The following is a 20202-nucleotide window of genomic DNA, read 5'->3' as shown; positions in this document are numbered from 1 at the left end:
ATTTCAGTTATTATGATGAACGAAAAGACAGAGATGGAGTCTCAGGGAGTACGCGGCAATGACTGCCTCAGTGCACGGGGGCAGAGGCTGCAAGCACACTTGCATCTTACTCGTGGTGACTTAGGTGGAGGGCTGATCTACCAGCCTTTGTGCCAGTGTCAATCTTGGCTGCCTATGAATAAAAGAGCAAGACATTAAAAATACGTATCATAGGATACAGAAATAATGAATTCTATTCTATTCTCATTGTGATTGTGGTTGTTTCATTGCCATGGTAAAAAAAGCGAAGACATTTGATACTTTTTTTGTAAGAAAAGTAGTGGCAAATGTTACTGAAACAGAGATTATCTTTCTGGCAGCTTTGCAAGTTGTATAGTCTACACTTAGATAAAATGGTTGTAATGGCTTAGTAATAGGCTTAATAATATTGTTGTTAATACATGTGCAAAAGGTTAAATCAATAAATTTTAACCTCAGGCAGGTTTTAAGGTTGTGTTTGAGGAGGCTTCTCAAGTTCTTAAATGCCTATCTGGACTGGAGTCTACTTCAGCTTGACCTTGAGGCTTAGAGAAGCCCTGTGCATTTAAAAAGGAGGTTGTGGCTTTATGTGGGCTTATTAAAACCCCCACTGTTCTTCTGACTGTGTCTATTTATTAGCCATATCAAAAGATGAATTAATCACCTATTCTTTCCCCTGTGCTATCAAATGAAGCCCTTGTGTCCTTTAAAAAGTCAATAGGAGTTTGTGGTTGGCTTACTGCATTAATAGGGATGGAAACCTGAGTAGTTCAGTGCCTCCATCCTTGCTGGAATGACTGTGTTTTTGACTCGTGGGGTTTATTCCCAAACACAAGGGATGACTGTGGTCTGGCAGACAGGGGACAAGTTCCAGATGAGAGGGCAGGAAATTCGTAAAAGAGCTGCCTTAATAACTTGTGGTCTTCCATGTATGTGACCCTTCTGGGAGAGCTTACAGATCTATGTATCAAAAACAGTAATGTATAGGGTCCCTTTAATGGTTTCAAACTTCTATATACCATTCTCTGTTACCAAATGATTTAATTAGAAGTTAATGAAGTCAGGGATTTGGATACTGTTTTACATGCAGAAATTCATGTCTACTGTCTTGATGCTTAGTACAAACCTTTTCCGCTTGCAATGATATTCACATATTCAGGACTCAAATCCCCATTATCCATGCCTTTAGAGTAAGGCAGACATAACAATGCACTATAATCCTTCCAAAGATAATGTCTCTTGCATTTCAAAACAGTGTAACCAAGATCAGGATGTGATCCAGCAGCTACACTCGTCCACAAATACTAAGGTACCTGCAGCTGTTTGATATTGAGCTATTTTGGCCTTTTTTTTATTTTTCAGTTGAGAAATAAATAGGTCAGGCAAGGCCTTGAAACAAGTTTAATAGATACATCTAACACTTTTAGAGAAGCATGAAACTCTCCTGCTAAAATGAAATTGAGTTCATGAAAGGGCAGACTTATCTTTTAAAATAAGTTTTTGCATGTCAGCAGAGCAAATATTGCATTAAAGATAAGGGTAGAACCTCTGTTTTACTGATAATGATCTAAACTTTTTTTTTCTCCAAATTACAATATAGTTACCTGCAAGCTAAGCAGCCAGCCTGCTAGATCTGACTTTTGTTTTATTGCTACTTAGTGACATACCAGACTACTAGGACATCATACAGTAAGTGTAAGAATCATGAGTTGCCAAAATAACAGGAAAACACTTTTTTTTTTTTAATTGGTGACTTCTAAGCCATGCCATCCATTTCTCAGAAACTATTGTGATTTGGATAACAATCCCAAGTTGGCTTTAATCTAAAGCTAATTTTACCTGTATAAGCACAATCACATACATATTTGGTAAAAGGCCTATAAAAGAATTCACAAATCTTCATGTATATATAGATATCTATGTAGAAATATGTAGAGGTATCTATACATCTATATATAGATACCTATATAGGTATATTGGCATATATTTATATGAAGCATTTGTAGCCATACTTTGCTCCACGCTAAAACTTCCACCAGAAGTTCCTTCCACTGAATGAGAAGGTGTGACACAAACGAGTGATTTCACATGTGGCACAGTGGATGCTGGAGAAGAGAGTTTGAATTAATTCTTGGGTTCGTTCTCTCACTCTAGTGGGGAGAAGAATTTAAATGAACTCTTGGGGCTGGCAGCTAAAGTAAAACAGAAGCTTTCTCTGATGTACTAAAACAGATCTGCTTGAGGAGGTGTCCACCCCTTCCCTGAGAAGCTCCTCGTCCATGGTACAGTAGGGACCAACTGGCTGAAGGGCAGGCTGGTGACCAACCAAGTCACCACTTGCCACCCTGTCCCTGAGCAGAGGCTGTGGACAGGTGGAAGTGGCCCCAGCTTGCTCTGAGCCTACAGGTGCTCCTCTGGGCCGCTCTAACTTGTAAATAAGTGATGCTGTCATTTGGGTCGTGGAAAGTTTGGGTTTGGAAGTCCTTGCTGAATCAATATCCATTTGTAGTTGTATTTGGTTAAACAGAGGCTGGAGGAATAAGTTTGTCACTGAATAACACAGCAGAAAGAAATGCAGGAGAAACGCCGTTTTTACATGATCAGTATGTGGTGTGCAGCCTGTTACTCTCCTGCTCTAACAGGGGCTACAGCCGCAGTACTGCATCTAAACGATTAGAAAAAATGGATTAAGGGGACTGCCCTGTCTAGCACCTTCAGGAAGGCCGGTAACAATAGCTGACACAGGAAGGATGTTACAAGTGGATATAGCATGGTTGTGCCAAGATGCAGAGCTGAAGGGAAGTCATCGCAGCTCCAGTGGACACCAGATGTTTTATGACTTTTCAGTATGCTTTAGAAAGCATCCTGTGGATGATGGCAGAATGGAGGAATAAGACTAATGCCTGGCTGTGTTCATAGTGGGTGATTTTACATTGTAAAAGTGATATTTTGTGGCCTCTTTACTCGGCAGGTGATAACTTAAAGAAGAAGAACTGAAAAATGGGCTGGAGACATGCACTGCTCATAGAGATAAGGAGTGGAGTTGGGTGCAGGACTGAAGAAGCTGCTGCGAGTGGTTAGGGGGGTGGGATTTTAAGAGAAGGGGGCATTTCCTGCGCCAGGGAGCAAGGAGGGGGGAAAAACAACGACAAAAAAACCTTCTCAGGCAATGTGAGATGGATAGGAAATCAGACTGTTAAGATGCCACTGAGCAAGGACAGTTTTATCACTTGTATCACAGTTCTTCAAGCTGTCATGGTTATTTCATGGGCAGCATGGTATGAGAGGACTACTGGGTTTCATTCTCCACAGTTGGTGTTTAGCTACCCTCTTTCACAAGTACCAAAACTACTTAAGTGGCAGAAAAGTAAATAAAGCCTTACCACAAATTCAGGGTATGAGCAATGCTAAATATCACTTGTCTTTGCCACCAGTATTATATTTCACATTTGGGAAACTGATTCCTGAGGTAATTGGAGTGGCCATCTGGAGCGGGTGGCCTCATGTCCTGATCTTTGTCAGTGGGTTATGAACTTGATGGGGTGATGAATGTGTACTAGAGCAGTAGGCATGTTGCTCTTCTGAGGTCTGGAAAGATCTTGGCTAAATACCAGCAAGATGGGAGGGGGAATCCTGGAGCAAATCTCAGCACGAGAAAAGTAGCCTTCCTCCTGTTTTTTTGAAACCCTTTCTCTGATGCAGGCCTCAGTAACTTTGAAATAATATATGCACCTTCACTCAGCCTTCTGAATTACTCCTGTGTTATTTTTATCTAGTTTTAATTGTTGGGATAGTTGTTGGTTCATTCTGCTGATATTTCAGTGTTTGCAAGCTTTCAGATTCACTGCATGTACCCTTGTATTCATATTTGTATTTGTGAATCTCCAAAAGTCTTACAGGACATAGCATGTCTCCAAAAATTGTTACTCGTTATTTGAAGCCTGCTGAATCAGAATTTAGATTCTATATGTTTTCTGTTGGATTTGTTTTCTATTCATAAACTTCTGTTGGGGAATGCCAGCTAGGATTCAGGCAGCACAGCAGCCAAGGGGTGAAGCAAGCCTTTCACAAGCACATTGCAGGCCGATTCTCATTGTAGACACTGTTTGGTGAATCACACTGAGCAGCAAATGTATCCAGAACATCAGGATCTTTTTATTTACTGAAGGAAGTGTTGCAATTTTACTCATTTGATCTTTGTGTTGCTCTCTAGAGGCTTTCATCCCAAAATGTTGTTTCTTGGTCTTTTTACAATAATTCCGGGCTATATTACAAAATCTGGAATTCAGCTAAATTCAAGCAAAATTCTCATTGAGTATGACATTTAGGATTTTAATTTTGCAACAAGATATGCCAAACCTATATCATATGTGAATACACTTCAGGTAGCAAGAGGAATCCTGGTTATGAGTATACAGGGCTCTGCTCAGACAGCACAGGAGCATATATGCTGCAGCTGTAAGAGGAAAGGAGCCTACAGCTCTACAGGGTTTGTCTGTCACCTCCACAGCCATATAAGTCCATTTGTGGGTGGAAGTGCAGAGTTAGGAGCTAAGGGCAAAAGGTTTTTGCCTTTGGGTAAATCTTGCCATTCTTAGTTTTAATGTGACTTTTGCCTGGATTTTTTGATTTTTGCCTCCCTTGCACTGGGGCGAGGAGAGAGATGCAAACCTCTTCGCTCTAAATTCTTTTTTGTTTAAAATATCCTGGAAGAAATAATCCTGAGTCAGTATCACCTTTTCCTTAATCTTGTTTTATAGCTTAGATGGCAGTGACACCGTGTGGTACCAGCCACTGGTGCAGTGCTTGGCAGAAGCCGCTCATCTTCTGTTCAGGAAGCCAGTACAGAATTGCAAATAACAAAAAGTCTAGGGATGGTTTTAATCGATCTTTGCAGACCTCATCCTTTGTCCTCCTGGAGTGCCTTTGCACTAAGCAGGTTATACCGGGACCTGAAGGAACAGCCTGGAGCTGGGACAGGGACAGTCAGGCTGGGTGTTAGGAAAAGGTTCTGCACCGAGAGCATGGTCGGGCACTGGAACAGGCTCCCCAGAGCAGTGGTCACGGCACCGAGCCTGACAGAGTTCAAGAAGCATTTGTACAATGCTCTCAGACATAGGGTCTGGGTTTTGTGTGGTCCTGCGTGGAGCCAGGAGTTGGACTCCATGATCCTTGTGGGTCCCTTCCAACTCAGGATATTCTATGATTCTGTACCTTTCTGAAAGCCTGGATTTTAAACTCCTGGAAATAGATACTGTCTCCTTCTGTGCATCTGTATAGTGCTGTGTAGTGAGTCTTTGGTTCGACTCACATCTCTTGGCTTTACAGTAAGAAAAATCAGGTGTAGAAACAAACCAGTCTCACATCTCAGTGTACCTTGGCTATGTAATATAATGAAAATGCTTGCTGCCTGCCTGCTTCCTCTTGTGAGCAAGGAAAGCTTGCAGTTGGAGGAGACAGCGCTGATCTTGTTTGGTGTTTTTTTTCTCTTTCAGGGGGTTCATGAGTCAAAAGGTGTGACTGAAGATTATTTGAAACTGGAATCCCTGATCCAGAAAGTGGTTTCACCTTATTTAGGCACATATGGCCTGTATTCCAGTGATGGACCCTTCACACACTCTTCCTGTATTTTGGGTAAGAATAACAGTGGCTCAATTTGACATAGCACAGAAGGCATCACCAAAACCTTGGTCCACACTGGGCCAGGGCCCATGTGAGAGGAAACTGCCAGTACTAGCGCAGCATGGCTGTGCTCTTTTCCTAAGGTCATACAATTTACAAAGTCACAGTGACTTGCCAGTGGCAGAAGTTGAAAGCAGATCATCATAACAGCACTTAACTGGTTTAAATCTATGAATCTGGAGTGGGTTTAGCTTTTCCATTCTACCTTTTAAGGAGGGAGTTTTAACACAGGATGCTTTATGGACAGCAAAAGGAGGGAGGAAGAAGCCATTTCAAGAGTGCTGAATAGTGTCTGTTAATTAGTGCTCAGAGATCACTAGGTTGTTTAAAGCAGGAAAGAGTAGGAATTTGTCTTAGAAAAGACTAAACGATAAGCCATTGAATATGTCAAATGTCTCTGCAAAGTGGAAGGTAATAAGCTGTTCTCCATTCCACTGGAGATAAGAAGAGTGGAGCACACATAGCAAGGGAAATCTAGATTACCTGGAAGGGAAAATCTCTAATGTTGCATTGGTTAGGTGCTGGAATAAATGCCTATGGAGGCTGTTGATTCTTCACTATGATAGGTGCTATTTACATGCCACATACACGGCATCCATAAGGAACAAGGTGTCTAGACGTGGTGCTGCCTGATGGCAGAGGTCGACTGGATGACTTTCTCAAGTCCCTTCCAGATTATTGTCTAGGATTCCTTGTGTTCAGAAGCATTTGGTGACTTCTGTGAAGGCAAGATTAGGCCAAGATGAAAGTCTTTTGAAAATTCCCCTGAATAATTCAATCTGTTGAAAATGCAAGGGGGATGCTACTGTAAGTCAACAAGGAAATATGGTAGTACCCAAATATTTTAATGCAAATACTGTGATGGTCTGCTTGAATAGAGAAAATAGAGGAGAAAATAAGTTTGTGTGTTTTCTATGCAGCCAATTTAATCTATTTGTTTGTCAGAAATGGTCAATAAGGTAGCTAATTTTCCCCTGAAGCTGAATAGAAAAATGGTTATATTGCATAGGTGTTTAAGAAACAAGTCAGTTTTATGTGAATGAACAGAGGCCGGTTATTTATGGAAAATGGTTTAGGATTACTACTTTGTATTCTGTGCTTGCCATTAAAAGCCACGAGAATTTAAGAGGAGCTCCAAATTGTTCTCTGAATAAAAGCTTGTATGTCAGGACAGAAAAAAATGCACTCAAGGAGAATAAAACTTCATTGAAATGGGTTATTAGAAAATAAATGTTATGCTGCATGAGTGCAGAAAATAGGAAGGTTTAGTTGGACTGGGCACTTCGCCTTGCTGTGGTCTGTGGTGTAAATCTGTAGGAATACCCCTGCATAGTTCTTACTCTAGTCAGTGAACCTGGATCCAAGGGAGCTGAGAGAAGAGGTCTCTCTGCTGCTTTTGAACTAATGTGTCTAATCCTGTCCAGCTATTTTGACAGTATGATTTAAAGTTCCGATACATTTTCTGTGGGACTGGTGAGGCCCTTGATCCCTTTTTTTCCCCATCTGGCCTGCACAGCCTTCCCCTTCAGCCAAACCTTGGTGTGACCAAAAAGCCAGAGTTCCTGTAGCAGGGCTGCCCCTTATCTGTTTGCCAGGTCCAGTTCCTAATAGAAAAAGTCCTGAAGTGATCTTGGTTCAGTTGATTTTATTGCTGAGGCAAAAACATCTTCAAAATGCAATCTTAAGTACAGAAACTTTTTTTATTAGTAGCAGTAGTAGTACAGCATATGATTAGAATTTGTGTCCAGGTAAGCACCTAAGAATAAACTGAGAAGAGAAAGGCATTTGTAAAAGGGAATCAAATAGTTTATAGGGGAATGTGGGCTTTCATCCTAACTTAGAGGTGTTTTGGTTTTTTTTATTTGCAGTGGCTATGGTTGACTTCCAGATTATAATTCAATTCCTTTTCCTGGCCGTGGCCCTTCCATGGGGATGGGAAAGTGAGAGTGGCAGGGAGAGAGTTTCAGAAGTGAGACCCAGTAGTCACACCACTGATATTTTTAGCATAAGTGAGGCAGAGTAATGAAATCTGCAAAGCATTTGCATGATGATCATTTTGATCTAGCTACAGGAGAGCGCTCCAGACCTAAACCACTGGTGGAGGTTCTCCGTGCTGATTTGCTGCCATCTACTGCTCATTCTTCGGAAAGAACCCACTTGGTTAACAACAGAATTAATAAAATTACTGCTGGACCGAGTGCAGGTTTGTTTGCCAGCAAGGTTTCTGTGGGCACTGCCCTCCAGTTACCGTTTCCAAATTCTCTTGGTGCTCTCTCCTTATGTGGTCTCCAAACAACACTTTGAATCAAAGTTTTTCTGTAATGATTTAGTACAACTGTATGTTGTAATCCATGCACCCCAAATTTGGAGACCTGATTTTCCCAGGGTAAGTGGCAGGTTCTCTGCTTTCTTAGGCAGATTGGTGGCACTGTCTCTGCAGTGCACTTTTGGTTTGATGTGAAGAAATGAGGTTTTGAAAGCACAAGTGGAAGTAAAGTTAAATAGAAATCAGTGCCACCAGTCCTAAGGCCAAAGTCAGCTTTCTACTAGAAATTAGTTATGACCTTTAAAGACAGAACAAAATTTGACTTTCTGTCATTGCTTTAAGAAAGTATTTGCAAATGTACATCAAGTCTTCTACAATATTTACTGTTTTTACTCCAGCAGTTGAAATTGTATGAATTTTCCAGGGAAGTTGTGGAGTCTCCTTCTCTGGAGATATTCAAGACCTGTCTGGACACCTACCTGGGCAACCTGCTCTACGGAACCTGCTTTGGCAGAGGGATTGGACCCGATGATCTCTTGAGGTCCCTTCCAACCCCTACAATTCTGTGATTCTGTGAATATAAGGGAATTTCAGCTTTTTTTTTTTTTTAATAGCTTTGGGGTATTCAATATAAGGAAGTCTAGGAAATCTGAAACATATGGATCTATAAGACCATCAAAATGTATTCTTTTAAAAATGTCCTTTCATAGAAGAAAAGTTTATGAATATTCGGGCCTTGACTTTTCTTTTGAACACTTGTAATTATACATAGGAGGCTTTATTGATATTACTCTGTATCTTTCTCTGTTTACAGAGAAGAGGTTCTTCAGGCGCTCCAAGTCAGGTGACATCCTCGCCAAGAACCCCGTGGTGCGATCAAAAAGTTACAATAATCCACTGTTGACACCAGTAGCTGAGTATGAAACTGAGGGCATGGCTGCCAATGGAACAGGCATCCGAAGGCACTCCGTTTCAGAAATGACCTCCTGCCTGGAGCTCCAGGGGTACTCCAACCTCACCACCATAATGGACAATGGTTCCAAGAACTCCATGACAACCACGAAAAACTCGCTGTCAGGAGATCAGGAAAGGTCAAGTGCCGGTTCAGTGGAATGCTCTGGCAAGCTCGGCACAGCTGAGCAACAGAAAGGACTCTTCCACTCGATGGATGACCCACACCGGTCTTTTGAGTTGGACAGGGACCCATCCTTGATTCCAGTTCCTTCTTCTAGCCCTGAGAACATAGTGGATCAGATTTTAGAGTCAATTGACTCTGATTCAGAAGGCATTTTTATTGATTTTGGCCGAGGCTGTTCCAATTCATCAGCATACAATGTGGACGTGAACAGACAGAGCATCATGTGAAGGACATCAGGATACAGACCTTGGGTTTTAATATTATATATGAAAACTACTAACACGTTGAGCCAGACTGTGGAGAAACTATATATGTCTAGGGCAGAACCTCTGTTGTAGGTTATCACAGCTGTATTGAAGTATATAAACACAACAGTTTACAACAAGCGGGAATCTGCTGCAGGGGAGAAGAAACCCCAACCACTTCTCCGTGTCCCCACCACTGCAGTCTGATTTCTTACTGTCTTACTAAACTTAGGGATTCACAAACTGACAAGTGTCTGCTAAAATGCTGTTAGTGCAACTGGCAGTGTTTATTCAGTAATACAGCCTAGTAAAATACTGTGTTCACTATTAATTTTCTCAAGAGATTCCTGTAGAAGGGCAAGTTGTTCTCTGAACTGTAAAACATCAGCCAGAACACAGAACCATATCCTTTTAAAAAGAAAAAAAAAAAAAAAAAAGAGGCTGTGGTCCTTCATGCCATAGAATATGGTGATATTTCACCATAAAGACCATAAAGTCTCTTTTAACCTTTTCTTGTACATCTTGTATGCACTCCTTTGCCCAACAGTGAGTTAGAGTTCTTGAAGAAAGGCAAATAAACAGAAATGTGCTACCTGATGTCATGCAATGCCTGATGTTCTGTTTCACAGCCAATGCCTTGTGTCTGTAAGAGAGTTGTCAAGAAACTGGTTTTTAAGACCGTGTTAATTTGCTCTGAATATGGCACTTTCAAGAAGTCTGCATACTACTGACTCACGGAGCATCCATTGTATGGAGAGATTCCAGCAGAATTCAACTTAATTGTTTCCTAAATAAATAAAAATATGGCCTCTCAGTGGAAATCCTCATTATATATTTATATTCTTAAAGGAACAGCATAATGCCTATACTGTAAATTATGTATTGATATTCAGGGATTGCGAGCCTTGCAGCTCCTGCTAATCCTGAGCACTCTCCACTGTTTGTCGCTAGCAGTAATAGAGTATGAGAGATGTGTCAGTGGTTTTACAGCAGATTGGTACATATGATACCAATGTTAACCAGAAATCCTGATGCCTGACAGATTTTGACCAGATGGGTTTGCAGTCTATGCAGTGCTGCTTGAGGTCTCTCTGTTCCAGGCATCTCTTCTAGCACTGAGAGGCAGTAGACCCCTACAGAGCTGCTCAGCAAAGATGGACATCCATTTGGTGTGGCAGGGCCTGGTGCTTAGCTCAGACATTCAAGGACTCTCCAGCTTTGCTCTGCACTTGTGCTGCTGACCCCAAAATTCACCAAACTCGTCCCCAGATTTTGATTACTAGGCCTCTAGTGGGGCCTAGGCTCGAGGCCCTACTTCTGATACTTAATTTCCTTTGGCTTTGCTACTCAATCTTTCTGAAAACAGCTCACTCTCTTGCTACCTTCCTGCTTCCCTGCTGGAGTTTTCAGCCTCCAGGGGGATATCTAGGCTCCCCATAACACAGGGATTTGATAACCTCAGAAGCCAGCTGAGGAAGGAACCTCAGAAATCCAGTAGGGAGTTCAGTGTCTAATTTGTGTTTGGCGTGTTCAGCTGTGCAGCTTCCCCTACTTTAGGCACTTACATCAGACTTTTCTTTTACACAGAGATAAACAATTTCTTTCATGTCCCAGTAGTCCCAAATCTAACAACCAAGGAACACATCCTTGTGGGGAATGTGAGCATTCAGACCCAAGCAGGTTGCAAGAGCATCTCCAGTGACTGAAGGAAACTTTGATGCTCAGTGAACAGAATGGCTTAGGAGTCAGGCCCTCTAGCCCTCTGGATGTACAACTGAAAACCACAGATGATTAGACCACCCATTTGGCTGCTTTCTGGGCCTTGGTGAAGCCTCTCATCCCACAATTCTGCCCCGTGGCATGCCCAAGAGCACTTCAGTCCTGGTGGGGCTGAGCAACGTGGCAGCAACCTCACAGCCGAGGCTTCCCAGAATCCTACCAACTGGCGTTGGTGTTGCCAATAGGAGTTTGCCCGCACTCTCTTTAGATAGGGAGCAGAGGGGGTCTGCAGTCTCAAGGCATGTTTGGGGCCACATTTGGCCTTGTATAAACCACAGGAGAGAGAGGGGAGGTCGAGCTGTACTTGGATCCAATATATCAAGGATCAGTGACTCCCAAAAATGGAGAGCTCCCATTCTGTTCTCTTTTTTTTTACTTTTTCTTTTTTTTTTTTTTCTCCTGATTTGTTACTGTCCTCAGCCCATGCCCTCATTCCTCCAGGCACGGTTCTGTTTCCTGAATTACTGTTCAGGTTCGAGAAAGGGAGTAGCCACTGCTTTGTTGTAAGGACACAATGCAGGGGAGGACAAAACAGATTCAAGTCCCTACAAGAAAAGTTATAAAACAGTGGATCAAGGCCTGTGCACACCTTCTTCTTTTAGGGAACATTAAATGAAATGAGAGTCATAAACTTATTTGATCACTAGAGAATAATTAAGCATAGTTTCAACTCAGAGGAGAAGGGGACTGCTAGGACCCTTCCCACCTGAACTTCTGCATAGTTAGTGTCCTCCTCCTTGGTTGGAGATGTTGAATCCCCCAGCATGCTGGGAATGAAGTAACCTCTCCCACCATGCATGCACGGAGCTACTGAATGAAAATCCTCCACAAGCTGTTTTAAAAGGTTATTTAGGGATAGAATTCAAGACTACTACAGCTATCACAGAGCACTGTATCATTACAACCCAGCACTTTGAATCTAGCTTTTACATTTCTAATTCTTATACTTAACGTGGACTCTTGAGACAAAACTATCAGCAGAAGGATCTTCTATTGGCTTTCTTTAACAGCACATAGACTCTTCAGCAGATACAGACCAAAGTGTGTTCACCAGGACCACACTGGGGTTGTGGTGGAAAGAACAGCAGAAAAACAAAGCTAAATCCCAGCCCAACCCCCACACCTGTGATTATCAGCTGTGATAGGGTTGAACGAGTATTTAAGGAAGTTGAGTGCAGGCCTGTTAATTGTTCTTAGGTGGTGAGATGTTCTGTAAACTCTTAAACTGAAAGTAAAAGATTATCCTCTTTAGGATGAAGAGGATCCTAACTGGCTTGCATTAAAGTAAGTTAACCAGATGATGCTGTAATGGATCAGGCTGAGTTCTGCTGTGGTTTAGAGCTAGCTGAATTAAATTTGCATCTCTGCTAGCACATGAGGTATTTAAAGAAGTCTGTTTTGTCTGCTTTGTAAAAGCTTCTTCTGGGGTAATGACTAAAGAGGGAGCAAATCCCTTCTGACTCTAAGGGTTCAAGCTGCATTTTCAGGACTATTTGTTTAATTAAACGAAGCATTAGACTCAGCAGGCTTGCTGTGAAGAGCCTGAAAATCTGAAGTTGGAGTGAAGTTCCTTACTGTGACGGTGATAGGGTGGATTTTTGCCTCTCCTTCAAGTTCATATTAAAGCATGCAGGCAGATATGACGGTAAACTGAAAAAAATGGGTATGGTGGTCCAGATAATTCCTGTGAAAGCCACTATCTCTACTGATCTCAGAGGTGAAGTTTATTATCAACTCATTTCCCAAGAAGTGGCATTACTGGTGGCCAGGTGGGGTGCAGATGTGCTCTAGCTTAGTGCTTTGCGTGTTTATACTGGTGCATTTTGTATTTGCAAGTTCACGTGTGTGAATCTGCTCTGTTTGTATATATGCAAGGTGTAGATGGGTATGGAGTCAGATGTGGCAAATTGTGTGAGTGGCGCTGAGCCCAGCACATGAAGGCAGTCAAAGCCCAGTGTGCCAGTGTTCTGTGAGTTTAGATGCACAGATGTGAGACTGTATTGACTTGTGATGCTTCTACTAGTAAACCAAATGCACTCAAATCAGGGATGTGGTTTGCTTGGAACCAAATCATGGTGTCATTATGAAGGAAAAATACATGTCAAAGAGTGGTGCAGGGTCATACCAAAATATTATCTATGAAGTGATAGCTTCCAGGTTTCAAACGCTGCTGCTTGATAGTGTCCTTGTGTGCCAGTCACACTCAGACTTTGTCCTGAAGTGGCACTCTCAGTACACCAGTTATTCCTCTCTACCCTTCCTTTGTTAAAATAAACCATGGCATCTTACCTTCTCATCCAAAAATCAAGAACTCCCTGCTCTTTCTCTGGTTGGGATTGCTTCCAAAATCCTGTGAGGGCCATACAAAGCAACAGATAGCACTTAAAATTCCTTTCATCTGGCACTGCAGGGTGAATATTGTGCAAGCAGAAACAACTGGGAGGCTAACCTACTGAACAGCTGCTAAGCACTGTGGAGAAGTAATACAGCTCCCTGGAGCACAATTGGAAATAGCAGAATAATTGACTGCAAATAATGCTGCCCAAATGGAGGGCTTTTTTTCTTAGAAATGGGCAAAATGACTTTCCTTTATTCAATTAGCTCCTGGCAAGCTGTTTTTGATTAGCACTTTTGACTAAAACAAATGTGCTTGCTGATACCATCTGACCTGGTAAGCTTCAGTGACAGAAGAGCTTGGAGCTTCCCCCATCTTCTAGACTTACCCCCAATAATGTATAGGCATACAAATACATCTACACATCTTCTGTCTCTGAAGCTCTAGTTAGAGATGTGTGGATTGCGCCTTCTATTAGGATAACATCCTGCAAGAGCATCTCTGAAATAAAGACGTCAGAAAGTCCTTTAAGTTATTTTCTGGCAGCAATTGTTTTAATGACCCTCCTGATGTCTTACAGCATGAACCAACACCAAAAATTCTCCTTACTCCTCTCTCTAACTGGCAGGCTTGTGTGTGTCCTATTGCAGCACTTCCAGCGGCATCTAAAGGCAGATAGAAATCCTTGTTTCCTCTAACTCAGCCTGCCCATTAAATGTGCTGCTTTCCAGCCAGCAAGAGGGAGGATGTCTCCTGCACATGAGTACTCCGTCCAGTCCTGGATACTGGAACTTCTTCCAGCTCAGGTCCACTCGCCCACTCCAAAACACAAACACTTCTTCAGCAGTGTCAGTTGCGTGTTAGGTAAAGAGTGCAGCTGTCTGCAGAAAGGTGCTCTGTTGGGATGCAATTCCCAGCTGCCACAAAGCCACAGGTCAGCACTCTGCCCTGGTGAGGAACAAGAGGCTTTGCTTGTGGGTTGGTTTCCTAAACAAACTTTGTGGAAGTGAAAAATTTCTTGCTTCACATGATGCCAAGGCAAGAGACTGAAAAGTCAATTCACAGGCATGCTGCCCTGGAAATATCTCTTTGCACTGCCACTTGGAAAAGGCACAGAGCCTGGCCCTTTGTGGAATGAGGTGATACTGCAAACTCAAATTTGTCCCTCTTTTTCGTTGTTGTAGGTTGGGTTTTGTGTGTTTTCTTTACCTTGCATTTAGGCATTCATTCACTCTGTGTTCTCGAGCTCGAATATGCAGAGCTAAGACTTTCATTTGAGATTTTTTCTCAAAGCAGCAAAAGTTTGAGGGGAAAAAAGAAAAATAGATACTGCTTGAGCCAGCAGTGCTGCAGACAACTTATGCAGTAATTTTAATAATACATAAATCCTTGCCACCAAGCCCTCCAGGAGAATAAACCACTTGGTTTACAATTGGAGTCTTACTTGCACCTTTCCACAAAAGGATAGAAGGGGTGGGGTGTGAGGGGGGAATCCACAATTTCTAAAATGGAAACACATTTTGCCTGGAAGAGCATTCTCACATTGCTTTCTTTCTACTTGTCATGGTAGCTACAGCAGCAGATTGCTGCACTTAGACATTTGTAAGCACAAGACATGGTGTTTGGCTGCTATGGTTGTACCTGCCTTGCAAGCAGCAATTTCTGTCTTCTCTGAGGAAAAAGCAACATCTGGTGGAAATGCCTGGGAGCTAGATCTAGCTCATGGCCCACCAGCATGGCAGCCTTCCCCCACTCCCCTGTGCCCTGCAGAGAGAGAGGTGGGTTGTTGTGCTTCTTACAGTTCGTAGATCCCAATTCCTCTGCAAATGGAGGAGATGATGTTTGGGGCTGGAAGAGCAGGCCCACATCTCGAGCTGGGTGCTAGGGATCTCTGAGGGACTGAGGTTAGATGAAGTGGCTGAGCTCCCTGAGATATTGAGAGAAGTGTCAAACAGTGGTTCACGTGTCATTTTGGGTTGTCCCAGATGACAGCAAACTCCCCCAGGTGCTCTGTGCTGGCTTCATCAAACCAACAGCTAAACTCAACTGGTTTTAGCAGACTCAGAGTTAGGCTGATGCAACACTTTTTTCCAAAAGTCCCCACCTGGCTTAAACCTGCTGCTTACTCCTTTCCATCACACTTGAAAGGGAGATCAGCGAGATCTGCAGAAAGGATTTAGTCTTGACCTACTATCTCAGTGTCATAATTATGTTGGCATTTTTTAATATTCTTCAGGCAGGTAACTTGACTAGTAATTACATAATGAGAATAGCCTATTCTTTCACAAAAGGTGCACGCCTCAGGTCTTGTATTGCATAATTGGATTAGCAAGCTGGCTGCTCGCCTGCCTGTAGCAGGATTGACGACCTTAGAGACGAGCTGCCAGCAAGCTCTGCCAGAGCCAGAGGAGAGAGAAGGGAAAACTGGGTGCATGAACAGCCTCAGGACTGCGGGGGAATGAAACTGCCAGGACTTTGTTTGTTAGCTGTCTCATTTGTAAGATGGGGTGTCTGAGGCTGAGTTTATACTTCTGTTACAGAGGGTCTGCATGAGTGTTTTCACCCCTAAGATTGCTAGCTCTTCCATATTTGTTTTATTTTGGTATGAGGTAATTTTTTTTCTTTGCAAAAGTAAAGAGTTAGTCTTGGGAAGGCTTAGCTAGATTTCAAAATGTACTCCATTTATAAAGCCTAGATCTTTGAACTTTGGGTTTGGAAATCGGGATTTGCAGGGAATTCTTAGGGCGCTGTTGCCATCTTCACAATTAGTCTTGAGATCAAATTGCTGGACTGGAACTGGGAGACTAGGATGATTTAATTCCATGTCCTCAGCAGGATTTTTGCATAGCTTAATTCACTTAATTGTTCTGTGTATCAGTTACCTGTTCAGAACATGGGGATAGTTGTTCTTACCAGTCTTTAAATTGTTGAGTGGATTGTCAGTTGCTTAAAGGTTGTATGGTAAAGCATGCACAATGAGAGAAGAGGAAGCAGCCTCTTAGAGAATGAGTGTAAATCAACAGGGCATCCCTATTTTTTTCTGTAATTGTTACCATCATATTCTTTTAATGTAGCTGCACCACTGATTTACGTCTATATATGCTAAATAATTCTTATTTATAATCCATCCACTATCTACCTTCATGTCTTGTTTTTTTTCTTCTTTCAATGCATGTTACTTTGTTATCAGAATCAAGCTTCTTATTGCCCATTTCTCTAAATAGTTTAGATCCCTCTGAAATACCTCTTACCCTGTCCTGAATATACTCAGAAACTCCCAGGAGCAAATATCTCTGCTTCATACTTCATCCATCTCTTCCAGTCAAAAAAAAAAAAAAAAAAGGAAGGCATTAGGCTTGATTTCTGAAGAGGAAAATTTATCTTCTCACTTCCAGCAGTTTTGTGGAAAACTGAGATCATAATATTCTATTCTTTATGATCACTCTAACAATTTTTTGCCAGATACAGATGTGAAACTTGCTAGTTTGTAAGTGCTTGGTTCATAACCTCTGGCATATGTTAAAACACAGGTATGGTACTCATGTTCTCCAGAACGATGGCTGTCTATCATAAAAGACTCCATTTGCTGTGAATTATTAAGCCACCTCATTCATAAATCTCAAAGGGATGCAGTCACCTGGGATAGTAACATACTACAGGAAGCTGAAGAAGTTGGTCACCTTCTGAGGTGTCCACAGTACCCTTACATGTTAAGGTAGAGTAGTAAAAGTAGAAGTGGAAATATTGCACCCCCAAAAATGGAAGCAGAATGGCATTGGGGTACAGGAGCAGGAAAAAGATGTGAACCATTTAACGGTAAAACCTGACTTCAAATGCAGCTGAAGATCTCACCCCACATCTGTGCTAACAGCTTTGTAACTTCCCTATTGTTAAAACTTGTTTAAATCTCTCTGGGGGAAAAGGGTGAACAGAAATTATTCCAAAAGAAAAACTATTACAGAACTGAAAGGAGAATTTTGTATGGCTTGTGACAGGAGGAATTTGTCAGCGTTAGTGTGGAAAACATTTTCAGTTTCACTAGCTTCTATTTAAATCCTGATTTGCCATGCAAGTGTTCCCAATCTTTGGCAAAATTGTCTTTTAAAATTATTTTTAACTGCTTTTGTCATCCACTCCCTCACTGAAGAGTGGTGGTGGTTGGGTATGCTGCATCTCCAGCAAACCAGGCAGTACTAGTGTGGATAAAAAGCTTCCTGAAGAAAAGCCCAGGCTTGCAGGTGCACTGCAAGGTGGGCTGGCCATCAGTTGTGTTCTTGGGATATCAGGACATTGGCTGGGAGAATAGGCTTGACATAGAATCACAGAATCATCTAGGTTGGAAGAGACCTCCAAGATCACCTAGTCCAACCTCTGACCTAACACTAACAGGTCCTCCACTAAACCATATCACTAAGTTCAACATCTAAACGTCTCTTAAAGACCTCCAGGGATGGTGACTCAACCACTTCCCTGGGCAGCCCATTCCAATGTCTAACAACCCTTTCAGTAAAGAAGTTCTTCCTAACATCCAACCTAAACCTCCCCTGGCACAACTTTAGCCCATTGCCCCTCGTCCTGTCACCAGGCATGTGGGAGAACAGACCAACCCCTTCCTCGCTACAGCCTCCTTTAAGGTACCTATAGAGAGTGATAAGGTCGCCCCTGAGCCTCCTCTTCTCCAGGCTGAACAATCCCAGCTCCCTCAGCTGCTCCTCATAAGACTTGCTCTCCAGACTCCTCACCAGCTTCGTTGCCCTTCTCTGGACTCTCCCGAGCACCTCCATGTCCTTCTTGTAGCGAGGGGCCCAAAACTGAACACAGTACTCGAGGTGTGGCCTCACCAGAGCTGAGTACAGGGGGACAATCACTTCCCTAGACCTGCTGGCCACACTGCTTCTTATGCAAGCCAGGATGCTGTTGGCCTTCTTGGCCACCTGAGCACACTGCTGGCTCATATTCAGCTGACTATCAACCAGTACTCCCAGGTCCTTCTCTGCCAGGCAGCTTTCCAACCACTCATCTCTCAGCCTGTAGCGCTGCTTGGGGTTGTTGCGCCCCAGGTGCAGGACCTGGCACTTGGCCTTGTTGAACTTCATACAGTTGGCCTCAGCCCATTGGTCCAGCCTATCCAGATCCTCCTGCAGAGCCTTCCTTCCCTCGAGCAGATCAACACACGCACCTAACTTGGTGTCATCTGCAAACTTACTGAGGGTGCACTCAATCCCCTCATCCAGATCATCGATAAAGATATTAAAGAGGACTGGCCCCAGTACTGAGCCCTGAGGGACTCCACTAGTGACCGGCCTCCAACTGGATTTGACTCCATTCACCACAACTCTTTGGGCCCGGCTATCCAGCCAGTTTTTAACCCAACAAAGCGTACGCCAGTCGAAGCCACGAGCAGCCAGTTTCTTGAGGAGAATGCTGTGGGGAACTGTGTCCAAAGCCTTACTGAAGTCAAGGTAGACCACATCCACAGCCTTTCCCTCATCCACTAAGCGTATCACTTTGTCATAGAAGGAGATCAGGTTTGTCAAGCAGGACCTGCCTTTCATAAACCCATGCTGACTGGGCCTGATCGCCTGCTTGCCCTGTAAGTGCTGTGTGATGACATTCAAGATAATCTGCTCCATGAGCTTCCCTGGCACTGAGGTCAAACTAACAGGCCTATAGTTCCCTGGGTCTACCCTCCAGCCCTTCTTGTAGATGGGTGTCACATTTGCTAGCTGCCAGTCGACTGGGACCTCCCCTGATAGCCAGGACTACTGATAAATGATGGAAAGCTGCTTGGCCAGCTCTTCTGCCAGTTCTCTCAGTACCCTCAGGTGGATCCCATCTGGCCCCATCGACTTGCATACATCCAAGTGCTGTAGCAGGTCACCAACCATTTCCTTGTGGATAGTGAGGGCCACATCCTGCTCCCCATCCCCTTCCACCAGCTCAGGGTACTGGGTATCTAGAGAACAACTGGTCTTGCCACTAAAGACTCAGGCAAATAAGGCATTAAGTACCTCAGCCTTTTCCTCATCTCTCATCACTAAGTTTTCCCCCGCATCCAGTAAAGGATGGAGATTCTCCTTAGTCCTCCTTTTTGTGCTGATGTATTTGTAAAAAGACTTTTTGTTATCTTTAATGGCAGTAGCCAGATTGAGCTCCAGATGAGCTTTGGCCTTTCTAATTTTGTCCCTGCACAGCCTTGCAACATCCTTATAGTCCTCCTGAATGTCCTGCCCTCTTCTCCAAAGATTATAAACCCTCTTTTTTTCTCCTAAGCTTGAGCTACAACTCTCTGTTCAGCTAGGCCGGTCTTCTTCCGCGCCAGCTTGTCTTTGGGCACGTGGGGACAGACAGCTCCTGAGCCATTAAGATTTTCTTCTTGAAAAGTGCCCAGCCTTCCTGGACTCCTCTGCCCTTCAGAACCACCTCCCAAGGGACTCTGCCAACCAGTGTCCTGAAAAGCTCAAAGTCAGCCCTCCAGAAGTCCGATACAGTGGTTTTACTGGTCCCCCTCCTGACTTCGCCAAGAATAGAGGACTCTACCATTTTGTGGTCACTCTGCCCAAGACAGCTCCCAACCACCACATCTCCCACCAGTCCTTCTCTGTTTGTGAACAGAAGGTCTAGCGAGGCAGCTCCCCTGGTAGGCTCACTAACCAGCTGCATCAGGAAGCTATCTTCCACGCTCTCCAGAAACCTCCTAGACTGCTTTCTTTGGGCTGTGTTGTGCTTCCAGGATATG

The 20202-nt window shown here is 43.2% G+C and overlaps 2 protein-coding genes across 9 annotated transcripts in view; one reads left to right on the top strand and one right to left on the bottom strand.

Annotated features, from left to right (window-relative positions):
• The window catches only part of PRR5 (proline rich 5), a gene marked incomplete at its 5' end in the record, with an annotated part of 96948 nt that extends 86778 nt beyond the window's left edge, over positions 1–10170 (top strand). For all 7 annotated transcript variants that reach the window (XM_083821099.1, XM_083821101.1, XM_083821103.1 and 4 more), the window contains 2 exons: positions 5514–5652; positions 8781–10170. In XM_083821099.1, the coding sequence (XP_083677225.1) occupies positions 5514–5652; positions 8781–9331 (690 nt within the window). In that variant the 3' untranslated portion in view covers positions 9332–10170. The remainder of the gene's footprint in view (positions 1–5513; positions 5653–8780) is intronic.
• Positions 10171–11465: 1295 nt separating this feature from the next.
• Positions 11466–20202, bottom strand: part of LOC310892856 (endogenous retrovirus group 3 member 1 Env polyprotein-like) — a gene marked incomplete at its 5' end in the record, with an annotated part of 30925 nt that continues 22188 nt past the window's right edge. Inside the window, 2 exons of one of the 2 annotated variants that reach the window (XM_083821106.1) lie at positions 11466–13478; positions 16715–16778. The remainder of the gene's footprint in view (positions 13479–16714; positions 16779–20202) is intronic. The other variant, XM_083821105.1, reaches the window with a different exon arrangement.

This window comes from Anser anser, assembly GCF_964211835.1.
Source record: "Anser anser genome assembly, chromosome: 1".
Taxonomy (NCBI): Eukaryota; Metazoa; Chordata; class Aves; order Anseriformes; family Anatidae; genus Anser; species Anser anser.
The sequence above is the reverse complement of the archived record's forward strand: the minus strand, read 5'-3'. Positions and strand labels throughout refer to the sequence as shown.